This window comes from Mobula hypostoma, chromosome 4 (assembly GCF_963921235.1).
Source record: "Mobula hypostoma chromosome 4, sMobHyp1.1, whole genome shotgun sequence".
Lineage (NCBI taxonomy): Eukaryota > Metazoa > Chordata > Chondrichthyes > Myliobatiformes > Myliobatidae > Mobula > Mobula hypostoma.
Window position 1 is genome coordinate 115,184,018 of NC_086100.1, and position 19,160 is coordinate 115,203,177.

The 19,160-nt window shown below is 42.5% G+C and overlaps 1 protein-coding gene across 3 annotated transcripts in view; it reads left to right on the top strand.

Moving 5' to 3' along the window:
• Nucleotides 1-19,160, top strand: part of tmem144b (transmembrane protein 144b) — a 109,704-nt gene that overhangs the window by 74,231 nt on the left and 16,313 nt on the right. For all 3 annotated transcript variants that reach the window (XM_063046405.1, XM_063046404.1, XM_063046403.1), the window contains exons 6-9: nt 4,398-4,478; nt 4,776-4,857; nt 11,052-11,131; nt 17,117-17,235. In XM_063046405.1, the coding sequence (XP_062902475.1) occupies nt 4,398-4,478; nt 4,776-4,857; nt 11,052-11,131; nt 17,117-17,235 (362 nt within the window). The remainder of the gene's footprint in view (nt 1-4,397; nt 4,479-4,775; nt 4,858-11,051; nt 11,132-17,116; nt 17,236-19,160) is intronic.

A 19,160-nucleotide genomic window follows, 5' to 3' on the forward strand; every position in this document is an offset into this window, starting at 1 on the left:
TGCTCTCGGTATATTGACACTGTTACAGTCCAGAGAAGTAGCTGTTACCTCCGAAACAAAAGTTAATTTCTGAAAACAAAAACTTCCGTTCTACTGACTTATTTAGGGTGTTGATAATATGAAAGCCATGGAAGACTGCAGTTGAAAACCAATGATATGAGCTCCTCCATAATCTTCAACTTGCTGTTGAACCTGGTGGTTCCCATAATAAGAGCTCCCATTGAAACTGCGTAAAATCCAAACACGTAGTCGCCCAACAGATGGATTTGTCTGATAGATAAATGGAGATTAGTACAACTATCTTTTATTTCAACAGTTGCAACCCTGGAAATTTGAAATTCTACTCTTCAAATTGTTGAGATTCTACTGTTTAAATTATTCCTGTAAAACGACCCATTGCTGGACATAATAGACTTCTTAGTGAAAACTTGGATCTTCAACTGGAAAATGACAACTGTGTTTCTTTCAGTTATGTGAGATAGTTTATTAATGTTTTTCAATAGTCTAAACAAATGTATTACCTAGGCTGGTTTAGCCCTTAAATTTTTTTCATAGGACCTTCATCTCTAGGGCTACTAAAATCCAAATAGCTTACTATCCAGCTATATCCCAAAGTTTTGTTTAAGCGTAGTATTAATGGTAAGACTCTCGGCGGTGTGGAGGATCAGAGGGATCTTGGGGTCCGAGTCCATAGGATGCTCAAAGCAGCTGCGCAGGTTGACTCTGTGGTTAAGAAGGCATACGGTGTATTGGCCTTCATCAATCATGGAATTGAATTTAGGAGCTGAGAGGTAATGTTGCAGCTATATAGGACCCTGGTCAGACCCCACTTGGAGTACTACGCTCAGTTCTGGTCACCTCACTACAGGAAGGATGTGGAAACCATTGAAAGGGTGCAAAGGAAACTTACAAGGATGTTGCCTGGATTGAGGAGCATGCCTTATGAAAACAGGTTGAGTGAATTTGGCCTTTTCTCCTTGGAGCAACGGAGGATGAGAGGTGACCAGATGTGTATAAGATAATGAGAGGTATTGATCGTGTGGATAGTCAGAGGCTTTTTCCTAGGGCTGAAATGGCTGCCATAAGAGGACACAGGTTTAAGGTGCTTGGGAGTAGGTACAGAGGAGATGTCATGGGTAAGTTTTTTATGCAGAGAGTGGTGAGTGCGTGGAATGGTCTGCCAGCAACGGTGGTGAAGGCAGATACGATAGGGTCTTTTAAGAGACTTTTGGATAGGTACATGGAGCTTAGGAAAATAGAGGGCTATGGGTAACCCTAGTAATTTCTAAGGTGGGGACATGTTCAGTACAACTTTGTGGGCCAAAGGGCCTGTAATGTGCTGTATGTTTTCTATGTCTATAAATGTTACTTGACACCTGATTAGTTCCAAGGGTTTAGATGGGGCAGATTTTGTTAAGTGTGTCCAGGATGGATTCCTGTTACAGTATGTGGACAGGCCGACCAGGGAGAATGCCATACTAGATCTAGTACTAGGTAAAATGAACCGGGTCAGGTCACAGATCTCTCACTGGGTGAGCATCTGGGGGATAGTGACCACCGCTCCCTGGCCTTTATAATTATCATGGAAAAGGATAGAATCAAAGAGGACAGGAAAATTTTTAATTGGGGAAAGGCAAATTATGAGGCTATAAGGCTAGAACTTGCGGGTGTGAATTGGGATGATGTTTTTGCAGGGAAATGTACTATGGACATGTGGTCGATGTTTAGAGATCTCTTGCGGGATGTAAGGGATAAATTTGTCCCAGTGAGGAAGATAAAGAATGGTAGGGTGAAGGAACCATGGGTGACAAGTGAGGTGGAAAATCTAGTTAGGAGGAAGAAGGCAGCATACATGCGGTTTAGGAAGCAAGGATCAGATGGGTCTATTGAGGAATATAGGGAAGCAAGAAAGGAGCTTAAGAAGGGGCTGAGAAGAGCAAGAAGGGGGCATGAGAAGGCCTTGGCGAGTAGGGTAAAGGAAAACCCCAAGGCATTCTTCAATTATGTGAAGAAAAAAAGGATGACAGGAGTGAAGGTAGGACCGATTAGAGATAAAGGGGGGAAGATGTGTCTGGAGGCTGTGGAAGTGAGCGAGGTCCTCAATGAATACTTCTCTTCGGTATTCACCAATGAGAGGGAACTTGATGATGGTGAGGACAATATGAGTGAGGTTGATGTTCTGGAGCATGCTGATATTAAGGGAGAGGAGGTGTTGGAGTTGTTAAAATACACTAGGACAGATAAGTCCCCAGGGCCTGACGGAATATTCCCCAGGCTGCTCCACGAGGCGAGAGAAGAGATTGCTGAGCCTCTGGCTAGGATCTTTATGTCCTCGTTGTCCATGGGAATGGTACCGGAGGATTGGAGGGAGGCGAATGTTGTTCCCTTGTTCAAAAAAGGTAGTAGGGATAGTCCGGGTAATTATGGACCAGTGAGCCTTACGTCTGTGGTGGGAAAGCTGTTGGAAAAGATTCTTAGAGATAGGATCTATAGGCATTTAGAGAATCATGGTCTGATCAGGGACAGTCAGCATGGCTTTGTGAAGGGCAGATCGTGTCTAACAAGCCTGATAGAGTTCTTTGAGGAGGTGACCAGGCATATAGATGAGGGTAGTGCAGTGGATGTGATCCATATGGATTTTAGTAAGGCATTTGACAAGGTTCCACACGGTAGGCTTATTCAGAAAGTTAGAAGGCATGGGATCCAGGGAAGTTTGGCCAGGTGGATTCAGAATTGGCTTGCCTGCAGAAGGCAGAGGGTGGTGGTGGAGGGAGTACATTCAGATTGGAGGATTGTGACTAGTGGTGTCCCACAAGGATCTGTTCTGGGACCTCTACTTTTCGTGATTTTTATTAACGACCTGGATGTGGGGGTAGAAGGGTGGGTTGGCAAGTTTGCAGATGACACAAAGGTTGGTGGTGTTGTAGATAGTGTAGAGGATTGTCAAAGATTGCAGAGAGACATTGATAGGATGCAGAAGTGGGGTGAGAAGTGGCAGATGGAGTTCAACATGGAGAAATGTGAGGTGGTACACTTTAGAAGGACAACTCCAAGCCAGAGTACAAAGTAAATGGCAGGATAATTGGTAGTGTGGAGGAGCAGAGGGATCTGGGAGTACATGTCCACAGATTCCTGAAAGTTGCCTCACAGGTGGATAGGGTAGTTAAGAAAGCTTATGGGGTGTTAGCTTTCATAAGTCGAGGGATAGAGTTTAAGAGTCACGATGTAATGATGCAGCTCTATAAAACTCTGGTTAGGCCACACTTGGAGTATTGTGTCCAGTTCTGGTCACCTCACTATAGGAAAGATGTGGAAGTATTGGAAAGGGTACAGAGGAGATTTACCAGGATGCTGCCTGGTTTAGAAAGTATGCATTATGATCAGAGATTAAGGGAGCTAGGGCTTTACTCTTTGGAGAGAAGGAGGATGAGAGGAGACATGATAGAGGTGTACAAGATAATAAGAGGAATAGATAGAGTGGATAGCCAGCGCCTCTTCCCCAGGGCACCACTGCTCAATACAACAGGACATGGCTTTAAGGTAATGGGTGGGAAGTTCAAGGTTTATATTAGAGGAAGGTTTTTTACTGAGAGAGTGGTTGGTGCGTGGAATGCACTGCCTGAGTCAGTGGTGGAGGCAGATACACTAGTGAAGTTTAAGGGACTACTAGACAGGTATATGGAGGAATCTAAGGTGGGGGCTTATATGGGAGGCAGGGTTTGAGGGTCGACACAACATTGTGGGCCGAAGGGCCTGTACTGTGCTGTACTATTCTATGTTCTATGTTCACCAGCACAACTATATACTTAAGAGCTGTTTTTGAATGTAGAAAACATTTGTACCATTTTTGTATTCCTGCTTTGATTGCTATCATATATTTCCTCTGTTGTGGATCACTGTTCAACATGTCCAGAAGGTAATTAAGCCATTTCTTGGCTACAAGAGAGATTTCTCAATTACATAATAACTTTAATTTTCAGTAATTAGTTTTTTAGTAAAATGAACTCCTAAGTGTCCTGCGAAACCCCAGATAAATACCTACTTAATGTTCGTTGGCTGATCCACTTCTGAAAAACTAGTACTGGAAATCTAATAATCTTTGGAATAATATTACTACTATGAGTATTTAAAAACAACCAAATTCTTTGTTATTCAGGTGATAATTATAATACCATTTTCTAACTGATATGTCATTTTCAGAACCTAGTAGATGCAACGTGGTTTCTTCATTTTGTTAACTTTTCAAAACCTACTGAGTAAAAGCAAATTTAGATCGGATAATGCTACAAAGTTCAGCTTCAGTTTTAATGTGATTCTATTGATTCAGCTTCAAATGGTTGTAGTTCAAATGTTCAATCATTCACAGTGTTCTAACTGCACTGTATAATTTGTTTCAGATTTGGTTGGTTTGGAATTGACCCTGAGGAAGTTGCAAAGCCTTACTTAAACTACACTGGGGCTGCTCTGGCTTTCTTAAGGTAAACCTGTTCAGACAACTCCCATGAAATAAGAGGAATTGTTACAGTTTGTATTCTTTTCCTGGATTTGTATGATCTGCTTTGTTCTTGAAACAAGATTTGCTATTTTAAAAATAATTGTGATTCCTATTTATTCTTTTATATCAGAAGTGATCTTGTTTATACAAAACCAAAACCATTGACTCATTTGCTGTAGTCCAACTTAGTTGCAAACTTGAAGATTAATTTGAAGATATTTAGAACTTTGAAATAAGATATTTTTCTGTAAAATATTAATCTACTTATTTTTTATTTTAGTGCTATTATATATTTCTTTGTCAAAAGTGATGTAAGTTCTCCAAACACATCTGAATCAACAGGTCCACTTCTGCTTGATAGTGTAAGTAACTACTCTGAGGGAAAGAGTAACTCACCAAAAACTTATGCATCATTTAGATTAACATTGAAATTCAAGTTATAGCCAAATCATTTATGCTGATAAGGCATAAAGTGCACTAACAATTTTCCCTGGATGTTACTTAGGTATTTATAACAATGTTGTGAATAAAGTTATTTGTGAAAAAACCATTAATATAATGATCTTGAGTTGTGACATTCATAGAACAGCATTGGTATTTCCTCGTGCGACACTGTGCTATGTCACTTTCAGTGTAGCAAACTTAATCATTTTTCATCAGTTGCAGGCATGTCGTCTCACAGCTTCACAGCTGAGTAATCTTTTCAGGCAAATATAAGCATCCCTCCACCCAGAAGACAATGCTGCTACTTAGCAACACGTTAGTAGAATGCTCCCGAGGTTACTCGATGGGCTAAATTGTACTTGATCTGCCCCACTCCCTAAACTCACCAGCACCTTCCCTTGTGGTTTTACTGCCCCAGCACATGCTTTTTGCCAGCTGATGCTATGGATATGTAGTCCAAAGCTTACTGTTCTGGCCTGTATGCAATTTGTTTTGTATGTACAAACATTACTTCCTGTACATAGCTTTTTTTTATATCATTTCCTGCTCAGGTTAATTCAGATTTCAATTTGAGCCCACATGGTGGAAAGACATTTATCTCCATCCCTTCTTTATTTACCCTTCAACTGCAACATTTTTCACAAGAATTTCTCATTTAAAAACTGGAAGAAAGCTTCTTGTTCAGATGATTTTTTTAAATTCCCTGCCCAGCATTGTACACAATGCACTACAGGGGCAGTAGAGTGAAAGTACAGTCGGCCCTGTTTATCCGCGAGGGATTGGTTCCGGGACCCCTCGCGGATACCAAAAAACGTGAATGCTCAAGTCCCTTATTCAACCTGTCTCAATGCTGTGGACCTTAGGACCCAGAAGAACCCCGGACTTTATTTAACCTGTCTCAGTGCAGTGGACATTAGGACCCGGCGGTGGAGCTCTGAATCCACAGTGTTTCTGTTCGCGAAAATAATCACAATCGCGATTGAAAATAAAGTGGAAATAATAAAGCGATTGGAAAGAGGTGAAACGCCATCAATCATTGGAAAAGTGTTACGCTACAGCGGTCAACGATCGGAACAACTTTAAAGGATAAAGTAAGAAAAGCCCTGCCCCGATTAAAGCTACAATTATTACTAAGCAACGCAGTGGTTTAATTATTCGGTTTTGGGGTTTTGAGTTTTTGATGCTCCACATCAACCCGGTAGGGATGGAGAGCGCGCTCGGGAGCGGTCTGTCACTGGATCGAACTCGGGAATTTCTGTTCCTGAGCCCGGCACTGAAACATACGTTTCTTAAATGTTTTATATGCACAGAAAAGTAAAATATATATATACTAAGACAAACATTTGACTAACTGACGCTAAATAATACCGGATGTACCTGTTCCGACTTACTTAGTAAGAGAACTTCTGGTTTTTTATTGATCCCGATCCAGGATAACCTACGTACATCCTCCCGTATACTTTAAATCATCTCTAGATTACTTATAATACCTAATACAATGTAAATGCTATGTAAAATAGTTGTTATACTGCATTGTTTAGAGAATAATGACAAGAAAAAAAAGTCTGTACATGCATGAACAACAAGTGGTAGAGGAGCACTTCCGGGTCTTCTTGATTCGCGGTTGGTTGAATTCGTGCATGCAGATAAAGAGGGCCGACTGTATAAGTTGTCTTCAAAGGATTCGCCCACAGACTGGAGATATGTCTGAATGCCTTACAGTGTCGATCGCCATGCCCTGGGCATCAGGTTAAAATGTGGTTCACCATCACCCAAGCAAAACCAGGATTAGCATGGCAGCAGCACGAGCCCGCGCCAGAGCTGAAGTGGCAGGAATGTGAGCAGCGTATGCTAAGCGCAAAGTTGAAATGCAAACAGAGAGAGTTTTATAGACGTGGAGAAAGCATTAATAAAGATGTCAAAAGCGCACATAGACTTGCAGAAAGTTTGTTCAGAGGCTACATTGAGTGGGCTCATGATGGAACGTGAAGCTGAAGCTGCCTTATCAGGGGCAAAGGTGTATGAAGCACCAGTTGACTAGGATAGTGATGGTTGTCCCTCTGGAAAGGTGACTGAAGAACCAGCCATTGTGCAAGCCCTCTAATATGGCGTGGTTGTTCAATAGAAGGTTAAATCAGAGCAGCAGAGGAAGGAACCAGCTTCCTGTCATGCTTCACACCAAATATTTCCCCAGTGCTCCTCCTGAGCTTGCATCATCTGCTTCAGATTCAGACCCAAAAAAAGATGAATCCTCATTTAAGGTAGAAAGTAGGAAGTGCCCAAGGTCACCCAACTTGGAAACGTGGGTGTTCACCACACAAGAGCTGAACAGTGCACCAAGTGCATCAGTGACTCACCTCTCAACAGAAGTGACCACAGAGCCCTCACTCACTGCACCAGGCTGTGGTGACAAATCACCACTGGACAATGGTTTGGTGAGATGCTGCGTTTGGCTAGAGAAACCCTGAGCAGAGTCATTTCAAAAGTGGACAAGACGGGCATCCAATCACAAACGAGAAACTATGCGGGGGCTGGAAATCCGAGCAACCCACACAAAATGCTGGAGGAACTCAGCAGACCAGGCAGCATCTGTGGAAAAAAGTGCAGTCGACTTTTCGGGCCGAAACCATTCCAGAGAGTAGTGGAGAATCTGGGGAGGGTAGCAAGGAGACATGGAGAAATAGTAACAGTATATTGCAGAACATGGATGGGCACACAGAGCAGCAAGTTCCAGTGGTCTCCAGGGAACTGAGCTAAGAACCTACTGACACTTCACAAGAATTAGACCCAGATACAGCAGTAGATTCAGGGCCAATACCTCGGGCGACTGGTTCCAGCACACCTGCAGCAGAGCACGGCAGAGAACCAGCTGAACACCCATCAGATGCAGCTACGTCCTCATACACTTTAAAACATGTTCTGGAACATCGGTAGTTGCCAGAAGAACTGGGCTTCTCTCCTACACAATGGAGATTGCATCCGATGTGTCGTCTCCAGATGACATCGATCGGTTGAGGAGAGCAGAGTCAATTGTGAGAGAAGAAAGGTGTCTGGAGCTGTCAGAACTGCTGCCTGTAGTCCCAGAGTCAACTCCTACAACCACCGCGGTGCAGCGCTGGAACCTGAGATTGTTTCACAGCCACAAGTTTCATCTACCAAGCAGGGTGAATCTCCACCCCGCCCCCCATCAGGAAAGGCATTATCCCACAAGAGTAAGAAATCCTCCACAACAACTAAATCTTTAGGCCTGAATGGGACAATTTAAAATTTATGATGCTGTGGATGTCTGGATAGTATACTGTGTATGTATAAGAGAGCAGTATGAGTTGAGATGCATTCTATATTGAGTTGGAGTTTATAGCGAAGCAGGGAGGAGTGTAGTATATTTAATATTTGAGAAATTTGTAAATATATTATTTGATTACATAATTCATTATGTTGTATGTTAGAAGTTCGTGAAGGTCATACATCATTATGCCACCACATCATATGTGAGCGCCTCACTAAAATAAAGTCAAGAGGACAAATCCATCCCCAGTTCCTGTATTTTTCTTTTGATTCACTTCTGGGGCTACAAAACATAGCACCTTCAAAAGTGAATTGAATGAACGGTTGAAACGATTACAGGTAGATGAGGAAAGGTGACTGTTCTGAATGCTCTTCAGATGTGCTCAAGTTCTGCTTACCATTTTGTGATACTATGATTCTGAATGAATCAGGTATGTTGCTGTGATTCAGTATTCATCGCTAGTTCACCTGCCTTTAAATTTTATTAAATTTTATTTTATGTTACTTATAGTTAGAAAAATATGAAACTGAAAAGATGATTAGATGTAGTTTTCTATGATGTACTCTGAGAAGATGAATGTAATCTGAGATTGTAATTCACTTATCTCGGCAGTTTCTGTAAATAAGAATGCATTTTATTAAATGTGGTGTTGTCAGACGACTAACATTTATCTGTTTTAGTGATACAGTGAGGAGTAGGCCCTTCCGGTCCTACGAGCCACGCCACAATCCTAATTAACCCGAACCCAGTGCTTCCCAACCTGGGGTCCACAAACCCCTCGGTTAATGGTAGGAATCCATGGCATAAAAACGGTTGGGAACCCCTGCCCTAACCTAATCACGGGCGACTTACAATGACCAGTTAAGTCACCTGGTGCGTCTTTGACCGCGGGGTGGGGGGGAGCCGGAGCACGCTGGGAAACCCCACACATTCCACAGGGAGGACGTACAGAGGCTCCTTACAGAGTGATGCCGGAACTGGGCTCCCAACTCCGCAATGCCCCGAGCTGTAATGGCGTCAGGCTAACCGCTCTGCTGCCCTGGCGCCTATAAAGGAGAACTTGAAATCGGCTGAGCGGCAGGAGTTGAAGAATAAGGATAATGGACAGGCACTGTCGTTAGCAGGATGAGACGAGTGGGGTGTCACGAGGATCTGTGTTTGTAGGGGGGCAAGGATAGATGATGGGTTAGAAAACCACACCACAGGTGGGGCAAGAGGAGCTTGAAGGGGAGGATGGTAAGAGCCAACATGTTTCTTCTGCTAGTTACAGTGGGCTTCCTTGTACATCTGATGAATGAATCCAGATCCCAACGCCAACCTGAACGTTGCTTTGCATTTGGAACAGTCGTAGGCCAGGGATTCCTGTGTATCAATGTTACACTTTTTAAAGGGTTTTCCTCCCCCTCTCTCAACCTGGTAATCTTTTCCATGACAGAGCTTTGAATGCTGTGTCTGTTATAGCATGCTGATACTGAGCAGGGTATTGACAATTTCTGCCAAAAGAGCAAACTTGGTGTACCTAGGACCTCAATACTGGGAATCTCGGCATGGAAGAAAACACTAGCATTCGTTCACTGATACTGCCAGTCAATTTGGAGGCCTTTCCAGAGATTGCACTGGTGGCATCTCTTGAGTATTTTGAAGTTCCAGCTGCATGCAGTCCATGTCTCGGAAGTGTATACAAGGCAAGAGTCACTGCTGTCTAATTGACCAAAAGTTATGGGCTGAATTTGTCTTGATCCCTAAGCACCCTTTTCCTCAGATAATCAAACTCTGTGCCAACGTACTGAAAATTATTGTGAATTTCATCATTAGCATCTGCCTTCATTGAGTGGTCAGTCCCGGGCACTGGGAAGTGGTCCACTTTTTCTGTGACCTTACTGTGGACCTTTATGGTTGGACAGTGACAGTAGGTTGGTTGGGAACTTCTGATTTGTAGACGGAAGACCTGTTTTCTACTATGCTTCAGTGAACAAGTTGACATTTGTTTGAGCTCAGTTTCTGTATGTATGTACAAGTGACATCTGTCTACTACAAATCGATTACTGAAGTTGGAAGTGGATTTCTGTGGGCAAACAAATTTGAGAAGGATGCTTCAAACTCCATTTCGCTTGACAGAGTTGTTTCAAAAACAAAATTGTACCATTATTAATTCTAGATTACTAATGAATGTAAGGACTCCTTATACACACATTCTCAGTCAAAGATATCCCTTTGCTTCCACAGATGCTGGTTGGCCCATTGAGTTCTTTCAGTAGTTTCCAGCTAATCAGCTGCATTTTGAAATCTCAGTTTTAAATATTTTTTTAAAAGATATTTTTAAGATTCATTTACCTCTGAGGTATACAGAGTTCGTAACAGGCACGTGGGTTGTTGTTAAGTATTTAAACACACAGCAAAAAGTTGAGTAAGAAGGATCCTTTGTGTTGCAAAGTTGATATGGCAAATATTGTTTTCTTGCTCTGCATTTAATTGTGTTATTACTTTCTTCTGTTATGAAAATCATGTTACAAGAGCTTTTCTGAATTTACATTGTGGCTTAATAATTTTAAATTGTGTGAATGTTGTATGATGGACTTGCCTCCATATCTATTCAAATGTCCCATGCTTTTCCACCCATGCCTCACTTAATCCACCACCAGCTTGAACACATAAGAAACATTTTTAAGGATAACTGCATAAAATGTTTTTATAATTTGACTTTTTGATTTAGAATTTTTGAAAGCTCTATTTCTATTTATCCCTTTTTTAATGAGTTAAACTGTTGGTTGAGGTTTAATGTTAATTTTGACAAACCTAACAATTTTTTTTTACTAAATGTAGAATATAAATGCAGATGAAGAAAGGACGTTGACAGATGCATCCTGGGTAGACAAACTAAGCCCGCTGAAGAAAAGGCTTGTGTAAGTATTATTGACGTACATTTCCAAATAATCTCAGCTGTCATGTTTCAACATTTACTGCTTCAAGTCCTTTAGACAAACCCAGCTTTCAGATAATGATCTAAAATTATTCTTCAAAATTTTGTAGCTTGGAGGTACGCCGCACAGAAAATGGAATTAACTGTATGTCAGAACTCTGGTTTATTTTCTTTTAAAACTTGTTTTACATTTATTAAGCAGACAATCATGTCTTGCATTATAATCTCCCAAAGGAGATTTGCAGAGATCAGAAATGCTTTTTTTTTTTGCAAATATGTGAATGCACAGTGCATGTAGGTCCTACTGAAAAGACATGTCCAAATTTTGGATATAAAGTCATAGGACAAAGAGATAGAAGAAAGCCATATCTTTCTTCTAAACTACTGCACCATTCAATAATAGAATCTGACCTTAGTCATAATTTGTCTTTTGTGTAGTCCCTTGACTGCTCTTTACTCCAAAAATTTAAGCTGGAATATATTCAGTGACTCAACTTCACAGAATTCTCTAAGTTAGCAAGAAGAAATTCCTCCTCCACCCTGACTTAAACAGTTAATCCTTATTCTGAACCTAAGCTTTCCCCTTGAAGTGAAAGATCCTACCTTGCCAAATCCTTTTGGAAGCTTATGGTTGCTCGAGACCCTTCTGAACTCCCAAGAAAATAGGTCCAATATGCCCAGGCTTTCCTCATATGCAACCCATTCAGCCCAGAAGTCAACTTGTGAATTTCTTCTAAACTGCCCCTGAAGTACATGTATTGCTACCAAGGTAAGGAGACCAAAACTGTAAGTCTGTTTTGAGTGTGATTATGCCAGTGCTGGGTACAGTTGTAGCAAGATTTTAAATTCTCAGAATTCATTCCCCTTGTTGTAGATGCAAAGATTCATTTCCTTTCTGATTACTCTGCTGTACCTGCTTTCATTTATGAACTTGCACAGATTTCTCTATACCGCAGTATTCTGTAGTCTCTCTATTTACACTTTCATCTTCTTTTCTATTTGTCCTATCAAAATAAATAATTTCAAATTCCCCATATTTTGTTCCACTTAATCTAGTGATATCCTATTATCAGACTGTGTTTTCTTCACAACTTCCTTTCCTGTATCATCAGCATTTTTTGGTATTTCTTTTGGTCCCTTCAACTATGTCGTCAATATAGATTGTAAAAAGCTGAGGTCCAAGTACTGATCTGTGGAGCAGCCCAATAACTGCATTTAACTATTAGAAAGAAAAACAAAATGCTGCCAGAACTTGGCACCTCTTTGCATGCATCTCCAAAAGGAATCATCAAGTATTCCTGTTTAGGACTACTATAGCTGATATCCACAGTCATGACTATGGGTACTTCAGTCAACAATGTTGTTGAAGGCATTTTAAAAATCTGTCGAATCTCAAAATTGGCAGACTAAGGATGCAGGTGTTGTTTCCAAAGGGAACAATCCAAAGTCTGCAATCCAGAATCAGCCAGTTTCTGGGCTACAAGTAAGGTCAAAACACAGGGCCCGAAGGCCACCACTCCCTACCATCCTGCTGGCTAATGTACAGTCTGTGGAAAATAAAATTAAAGAGCGCAATATTGCAATACCAGAGGAACATCAGAGAATGCTGTGTACTTGGTTTCACAGACACATGGCTGACCCCAGCATTCCAGACGCAGTGCTGCATTCCAAGGGTTTACTGTCCACCACATGGATCAAACAGCAGAGTCACATAAAGGTGGGCTGTTGGAGCAGAGTTTGCTTCATGATTAACTCATCATGGTGCACAGATATGGCGATTTTTGTCTCAGTCTTGCTCCCCAACCTGGAACATCTAGTAGTCAGGGATCCATTTTATCTGCTGAGGGAGCTTTCTGCTGTCATTCTGATGGTGGTGTACATTCCACCCCTGGCCAACATCAGGCAGGCACTGGAGAAACTGAGCATTATGGTCATGGAACTGTGTACCCTGATACCTTCTCAATCATCTGGGCAATTTCAACCAGGTCACCTTGAAGAAGTCTCTGATCAACTAACACCACCATATCACTGTGGAACCATAGGAGCCAACACACTTGACCACAGTTATACCACCATTAAGAATGCTTACCATGCCATCCTACGCCCGCACTTCGGAAAGTCCGATCACCTGGCTGTACTTCTCCACCCAGTGTACAGGCAGAGACTAAGGACCACAACACTGGTGGTGATGACCACAAAGGTGTGGTCAAGGGAGACGGAGGAGTGCTTAAAGGGCTCCTTTGAATTGGTGGACTGGACCATATTCAGGGGTTCATTTTTGGATCTGAATAAATATGCCACAGTTATCATCAGCTTCATAAAGATGTGTGTGGATGAGTGTACGTCTTCGAGAACATACCAGTCATACACAAGCCATAAGCCGTAAACACAAACCATAACTCCTCATCTTTTTTTATCTCCAGTCCTGCTGAAGGTTCTCGGCCCAAAACGTCAACTGTACTTTTTCCCATCGATGCTGCCTGGCCTGCTGAGTTCCTCCAGCACTTTGTGTGTGTTGCTTGGATTTCCAGCATCTGCAGATTTTCTCTTAGCCATAGATAAACCAGGAGATTTGCCATCTGCTGAGATCTAGATCCATGACTTTCTAAGCCAGTGATTCAGAATTCTACAAGAAGTCTGGGTATGACCTATGGAAGTCTGTTTTAAGAACGAGAAAACAATTCCAATTGAAGTTAGAGACAGAATCGGATTCACATCAGCTTTGGCAGAGTTTGCAGACCATTCTTCCGCAGGGCAAAACCTAATATCATAAATGGCTCCACTTCTTTCTCAATTAAAGAACAAACCTGTTCACAGCCACCACCACCACCACTTTCCTTCATCTGGCAGAACTGGCCCTCACCCTCAACAATTTTTCCTTCAGCTCCTCCCACTTTCTCCAGTCTCGAGGGGTAGCCATGGACACCTGCATGGGCCCCAGCGCTGCCTGCGTTTTTGTTGGCTACACAGAACAGTTCATGTTCGAAACCTTCCCCAGTAATGTTCCCCAACTCTTCCTCCACTACATTGATGACTGTATTGGTGCTGCTTCGTGCACCCATGCTGAGCTCAACAATTCCATCAACTTTGACTCTAACCTCCACCCTGCCTTTAAATTCACTTGGTCCATTTCTGACACCTTTCCCCTTTCTCAATCTCTCTGTCTTCATCTCCGGAGACAAATTGTCAACCAACATCTTTTAAAAACCTAACAATTCCAGTGGCTGTCCTGACTATACCTCTTCCTACCATCTCTTGTAAAAATGCTATTTCCTAGTCTCAGTTCCTTCATCTTCTCTGCAACAGTTCCCAGGAGATCAGAAATGTCCTCCTTCAAAGAACAGGGTTTCCCTTCCACCACTATTGATGCTACCCTCACCTGCATCCCCTCCATTCTCCAAACACTCACACTCACCCCATCTTCCTGCCACCCTCACACTGATAGAGTTCCTCTTGTCTTTTGTACCTCCACATCTAACACATCATTCTCCACAACTTCTGCTATCTCCAAAGGGTTTCTACCACCAAGCGCCCCCCCCCCACCCTCCGGCTTTCCATAGGGATCGCTCCCTCTATAATTCCCTTATCCATTCATCCCTCCGCACTAATCTCCCTGTCCTGGCACATACCTCTGCAAGCAGCCCAAGTGCTGCACCTGCCCATTCACCTCCTCCCTCACCTCCATTCAGGGCCCCAGACAGTCTTTCCAGGTGAGGCAAAACTTCACCTGCAAATCTCCGGGCTCACCTATTGTGTCTGGTGCTCCCAACCTGGCCTCGTCTACATTGGTGAGACCCGTCATAAATTGGGGGACCAATTAGTAGAGCACCTCCACTCCATCCACCGAAAGCGGAACTTCCCGGAGGCCAAATATTTTAATTCTGATTGCCATTCCCGTTCTGACATGTCGGTCCATGGCCGCCTTTTGTGCAATGATGAGGCCACCCTCTGGGTGAAGGAGCAACACCTTATATTCCATCTGGGTAGCCTCCAACCCAATGGCATGAACATTGATTTCACCTTCCAGTAAGAAAAAATGTTTTCTTCCCCTTCCTCTCTTCTTCTATTCCCCACTCAGCTGCCTATCACCTCCCTTTGGGTTCCTCCTCCATCCCTCTGTCCCATGGTCCACTCTCATCCCTTATCAGATTCCTTCCTCTCCAGCCCTTTACCTTTCCCACCCACCTGGCTTCACCTATCACCTTCTAACTATCCTCCTTCCCCCACCCCACCCCCACCTTTTTATTCTGGCGTCTTCTCACTTTGTTTCCAGTCCTGAAGAACGGTCTCGGCCCAAAACGTCGGCTGGTTGTTCATTTCCATAGCTGCTGCCAGATTAGTTGAGTTCCTCCAGCATTGTGCGCGCCTATGTGTGTGTTGCTTTGGATTTCCAGCATCTGCAGAATTTCACATGATCATAAATGGCTGTGTTGCTTCACTTCCAGCTGAGCTCAATGCCTTTTATGCGCGCTTTAAAAGGGAGAGTGAAACTACTCTGTTCAAATACCTGAAGCTTCTGGCGACCTGTGAGTTCATCCTTGGAGGTCAATATCAGAACATCTATCATGAGGGTGAACCCTCGCAAGGCATCAGGCTCCAATGGCATATCTGGTAGGCAACTGAAAACCTGTGCCAACCAATTGGCAGGACTGTTCAGAGACATTTTCAATCTCTCACTGTTGCAGTCAAGGGTTCCCAGCTGTCAATCATACCAGTGCCCAAGAAGAGCAGAGTGAGCTATCTCAATGACTATTACCCAGTTGTACTTGCATCTGTTGTGGTGAAGTGCTTTGAGAGGTTGGTCATGACTGGAATTAACTGCCACCTAAGCACGAGACCCGCTGCAGTTTTCCTATCGTTAAAATAGGTCTACAGTAGAGACAAGCTCACTGGCTCCACTCAGCTTTGGACAACCTGGGCAATAGGAATTCCTTTGTCAGGCTGCTGCTTATTGATTACAGCTCAGCGTTCAACACCATCATAGCCTCAGTACTAATCAATAAACTTCTAAAAAAATCTGAACCCCTGTACCTCCCTCTGCAACTGGATCCTTGACTTCCTCATCAGGATTTATAGTATTTTGTATATATTCCACTGTACTGCTGCTGCAAAACAACACATTTTACGATATTAAACCTGATTCTGAGTGATTTATACCTATGTAGTTGACTTTACAAGTTGAAGATGTGTTTATGGCATAGGTTTTGCACTAAGTGTGGTATTCTGTCTTGTTATAATCAGTTTATCCCCACTGGATAATTTACAGTGAAAACTGAATTTAATTCTCTGTCATTACACAGGAACAGCCACAAGTTCCCCCGGTTATAATAGTGCTCTATTCCTGAGGACTGTTGTTAGCCTGTGTAGATCACAAGTTTGAAATGAGCCAGCTGGCAATGTATTTAAATTAAAGCACAGACAACTATGGGCAATGTGTAATTAAAGTTTAACTCAACCATTCAGATATTACTGTGGACCAAGTTCCCACAAGGCAGAAGATGACTGCAGCCCTGTGGTAGCCAGCAAATTAATCCTGCCAGCCTCAGGGTCTCATATATATGGGCTGTACATGAGTCAGGTATTCTTAACTTGGTGGGGTGCGGGGAGGAATTATATACAACAGACTTTTCCCCTACTGGTTCCACAACACATTCAAATAAACAATCACATTCCTCAAGACTATCTTTGCCAATTTGATTAGTGCAACCATTTCTAGAAATTGAATGTAGCATTGCAGTAACTTTCTTACCCTATTATTTCCTAAAAGATCTTTAGCCTGTGGTATACTTCCTTTTTCACCAGTGATGACTTTTCTAATATTCAAGTGGATGACATTCCTACTTAAAATCCTTTTCTTCAAAATTTAGTTTTATTAAAGAAACTCTACCCAAAATGTAAAGATATGTACCTTGTAACATGAAATATACTGTAACTTGTAACTCTTTGTTTCGTCTGCTCAATTCTCCAGGGGTTCATGCCTTGCAGTCGTTGCGGGATTACTGTATGGTTCGAGCTTTGTACCAGTGATTTATATCAAGAATCATGCACTGAAGAATGAAACCAAATATAAAAATGCAAGTCAGTTTGGTAAGAACATTAATATGCATTTTATTTGCTGAGTACACTAAATGTATGCATAGTTGTAATGTGTCAGTGGATAAACTTTCGCATTTGCTCACAACAGTACTACAAGTAGTAGTTTCTTTAATGGTTCTTCTGATATAATGGTTGAAGATCAGGGCAATCCCAGAAAAATTCTGGAAGATAATATGGCAATTCTGAACTAAATTTGAATCTCAGAAGGATGATGAACAAAACTGTGACAGGGCTTGAATGCCATCACCTCCTACAAAGCAAAACCAAGAAAAGCAGCTTTTAAGACAACAAGGTTTCACTCCCAGATAGAATGCCTTCTATGCTCACCTTGACCGACAGAACATAGGGCTCCGTCACCAACCCCCACAGCCCCTGATGACCCTGTGATCTCAGTCTCTGAGGCTGACGTGAAAGTGTCCTTCTGGAGGGTGAATCCACAGAAAGCATCTGGCCCAGTGGTGTACCTAGCTGAGTACTGAAGACCTGAGATAATCAATTGGCTGAAGTATTTATGAACATCTTCAATCTCTCACTTTGGCTGTCTGAGGCTCCCACCTGTTTCAAGCAGGCTCCAATCATTCTGGTGCCTGAGAAGAGAGTAGTAACATGCCTTAATGACTTACATACACTATCAAGAAGTGCTTCAAGAGATTGGTTATGAAGTGTATCAGTTCCTGTCAAAGGAGTAACTTGGATCTGCTCCAATTTGCCTTCCATCACAACAGGTTACAGCAGATGCAATTTCTTTGGCCCTTCACTCAGCTCTGATACACCTGGGCAATGTAGATGCATACATTAGGATGCACTTCATTGACTACAGTTCCGCATTCAACACTGTCATACTCACAGAACCCATAACTAAGCTCCAAGACCTACAGTAGGTCTCAACGTCTCTTTGTGCAACTGGATCCTCAATTTTCATACTGGCAGTTAGTTTGGGTTGGCAAGAACATTTCCAGACTCACCATCAGCAGAGATGCACCACAAGGCTGTGTATTTTGTCCCGTGCTTTACTCACTTTACCTATGACTGTGTGGCAAATTTAGCACTAATGCCATATTTAAGTTTGCTGACAACACCACTGTTGCTGGCCAAGTCAAAAATGGTGACGAAGCAGCATATCGGAGGGAGATTGAAAATCTGGTTGAATGGTGCCATAACGACCCCCTTACTCAACGTCAGCAAAACTGAAGAGCTGATTATTGACTGCAAGTTGAAGAAGCCTAGGGTCTATGAGCCAGTCCTTACCAGGGGATCTAGGTGGAGAGGGTCAGTAGTGCCCAGGAATGGAAGAGACTACAGAAAGTGGTGGATACACCCTATTCCACCACAGGCAAAGCCCTCCCCACCATTGAGTACATTTACATGGAATGCTGCCACAAAAAAGTATCATCCCATCATCAAGAACCCCCAACATGCTCTCTTCTCGCTATTACCATTGGACAGGAGGTATGGAAACCTTAGCCCCACACCAGCAGGTTCAGCTACAGTTATTAAACTACAACCATCAGGCTCTTGAACCGGTGTAGATAACTTCACGCACCACAACTCTGAACTGATTCTTTCAATGACTCTATAACTCATGTTCTCAGTTTAACTATTTTATTATTTCCACAATTTGCCTTTTGCACATTGGTTGTCAGTCTTTACGTATAATTTTCCATACATTATTTTGTATCTCTCTATATTCCTGTAAGTGCCCACCGGAAAATGAATCTCAAGGTAGTATATGGTAACGCGGTTTACGCACTTTGATAATAAATGTACTTTGAACTTTGAAACAGTTCAATTGATGGAATACTTGCGCAGTTCTCAAAACTGAACTGACACATGCAGTGTATATCAACAGAGAGCAACTGAACCTTGTGTTTGCCAAGACATTGTAGAGTATTGACAGCAGCTGCAAAGAGAAATGC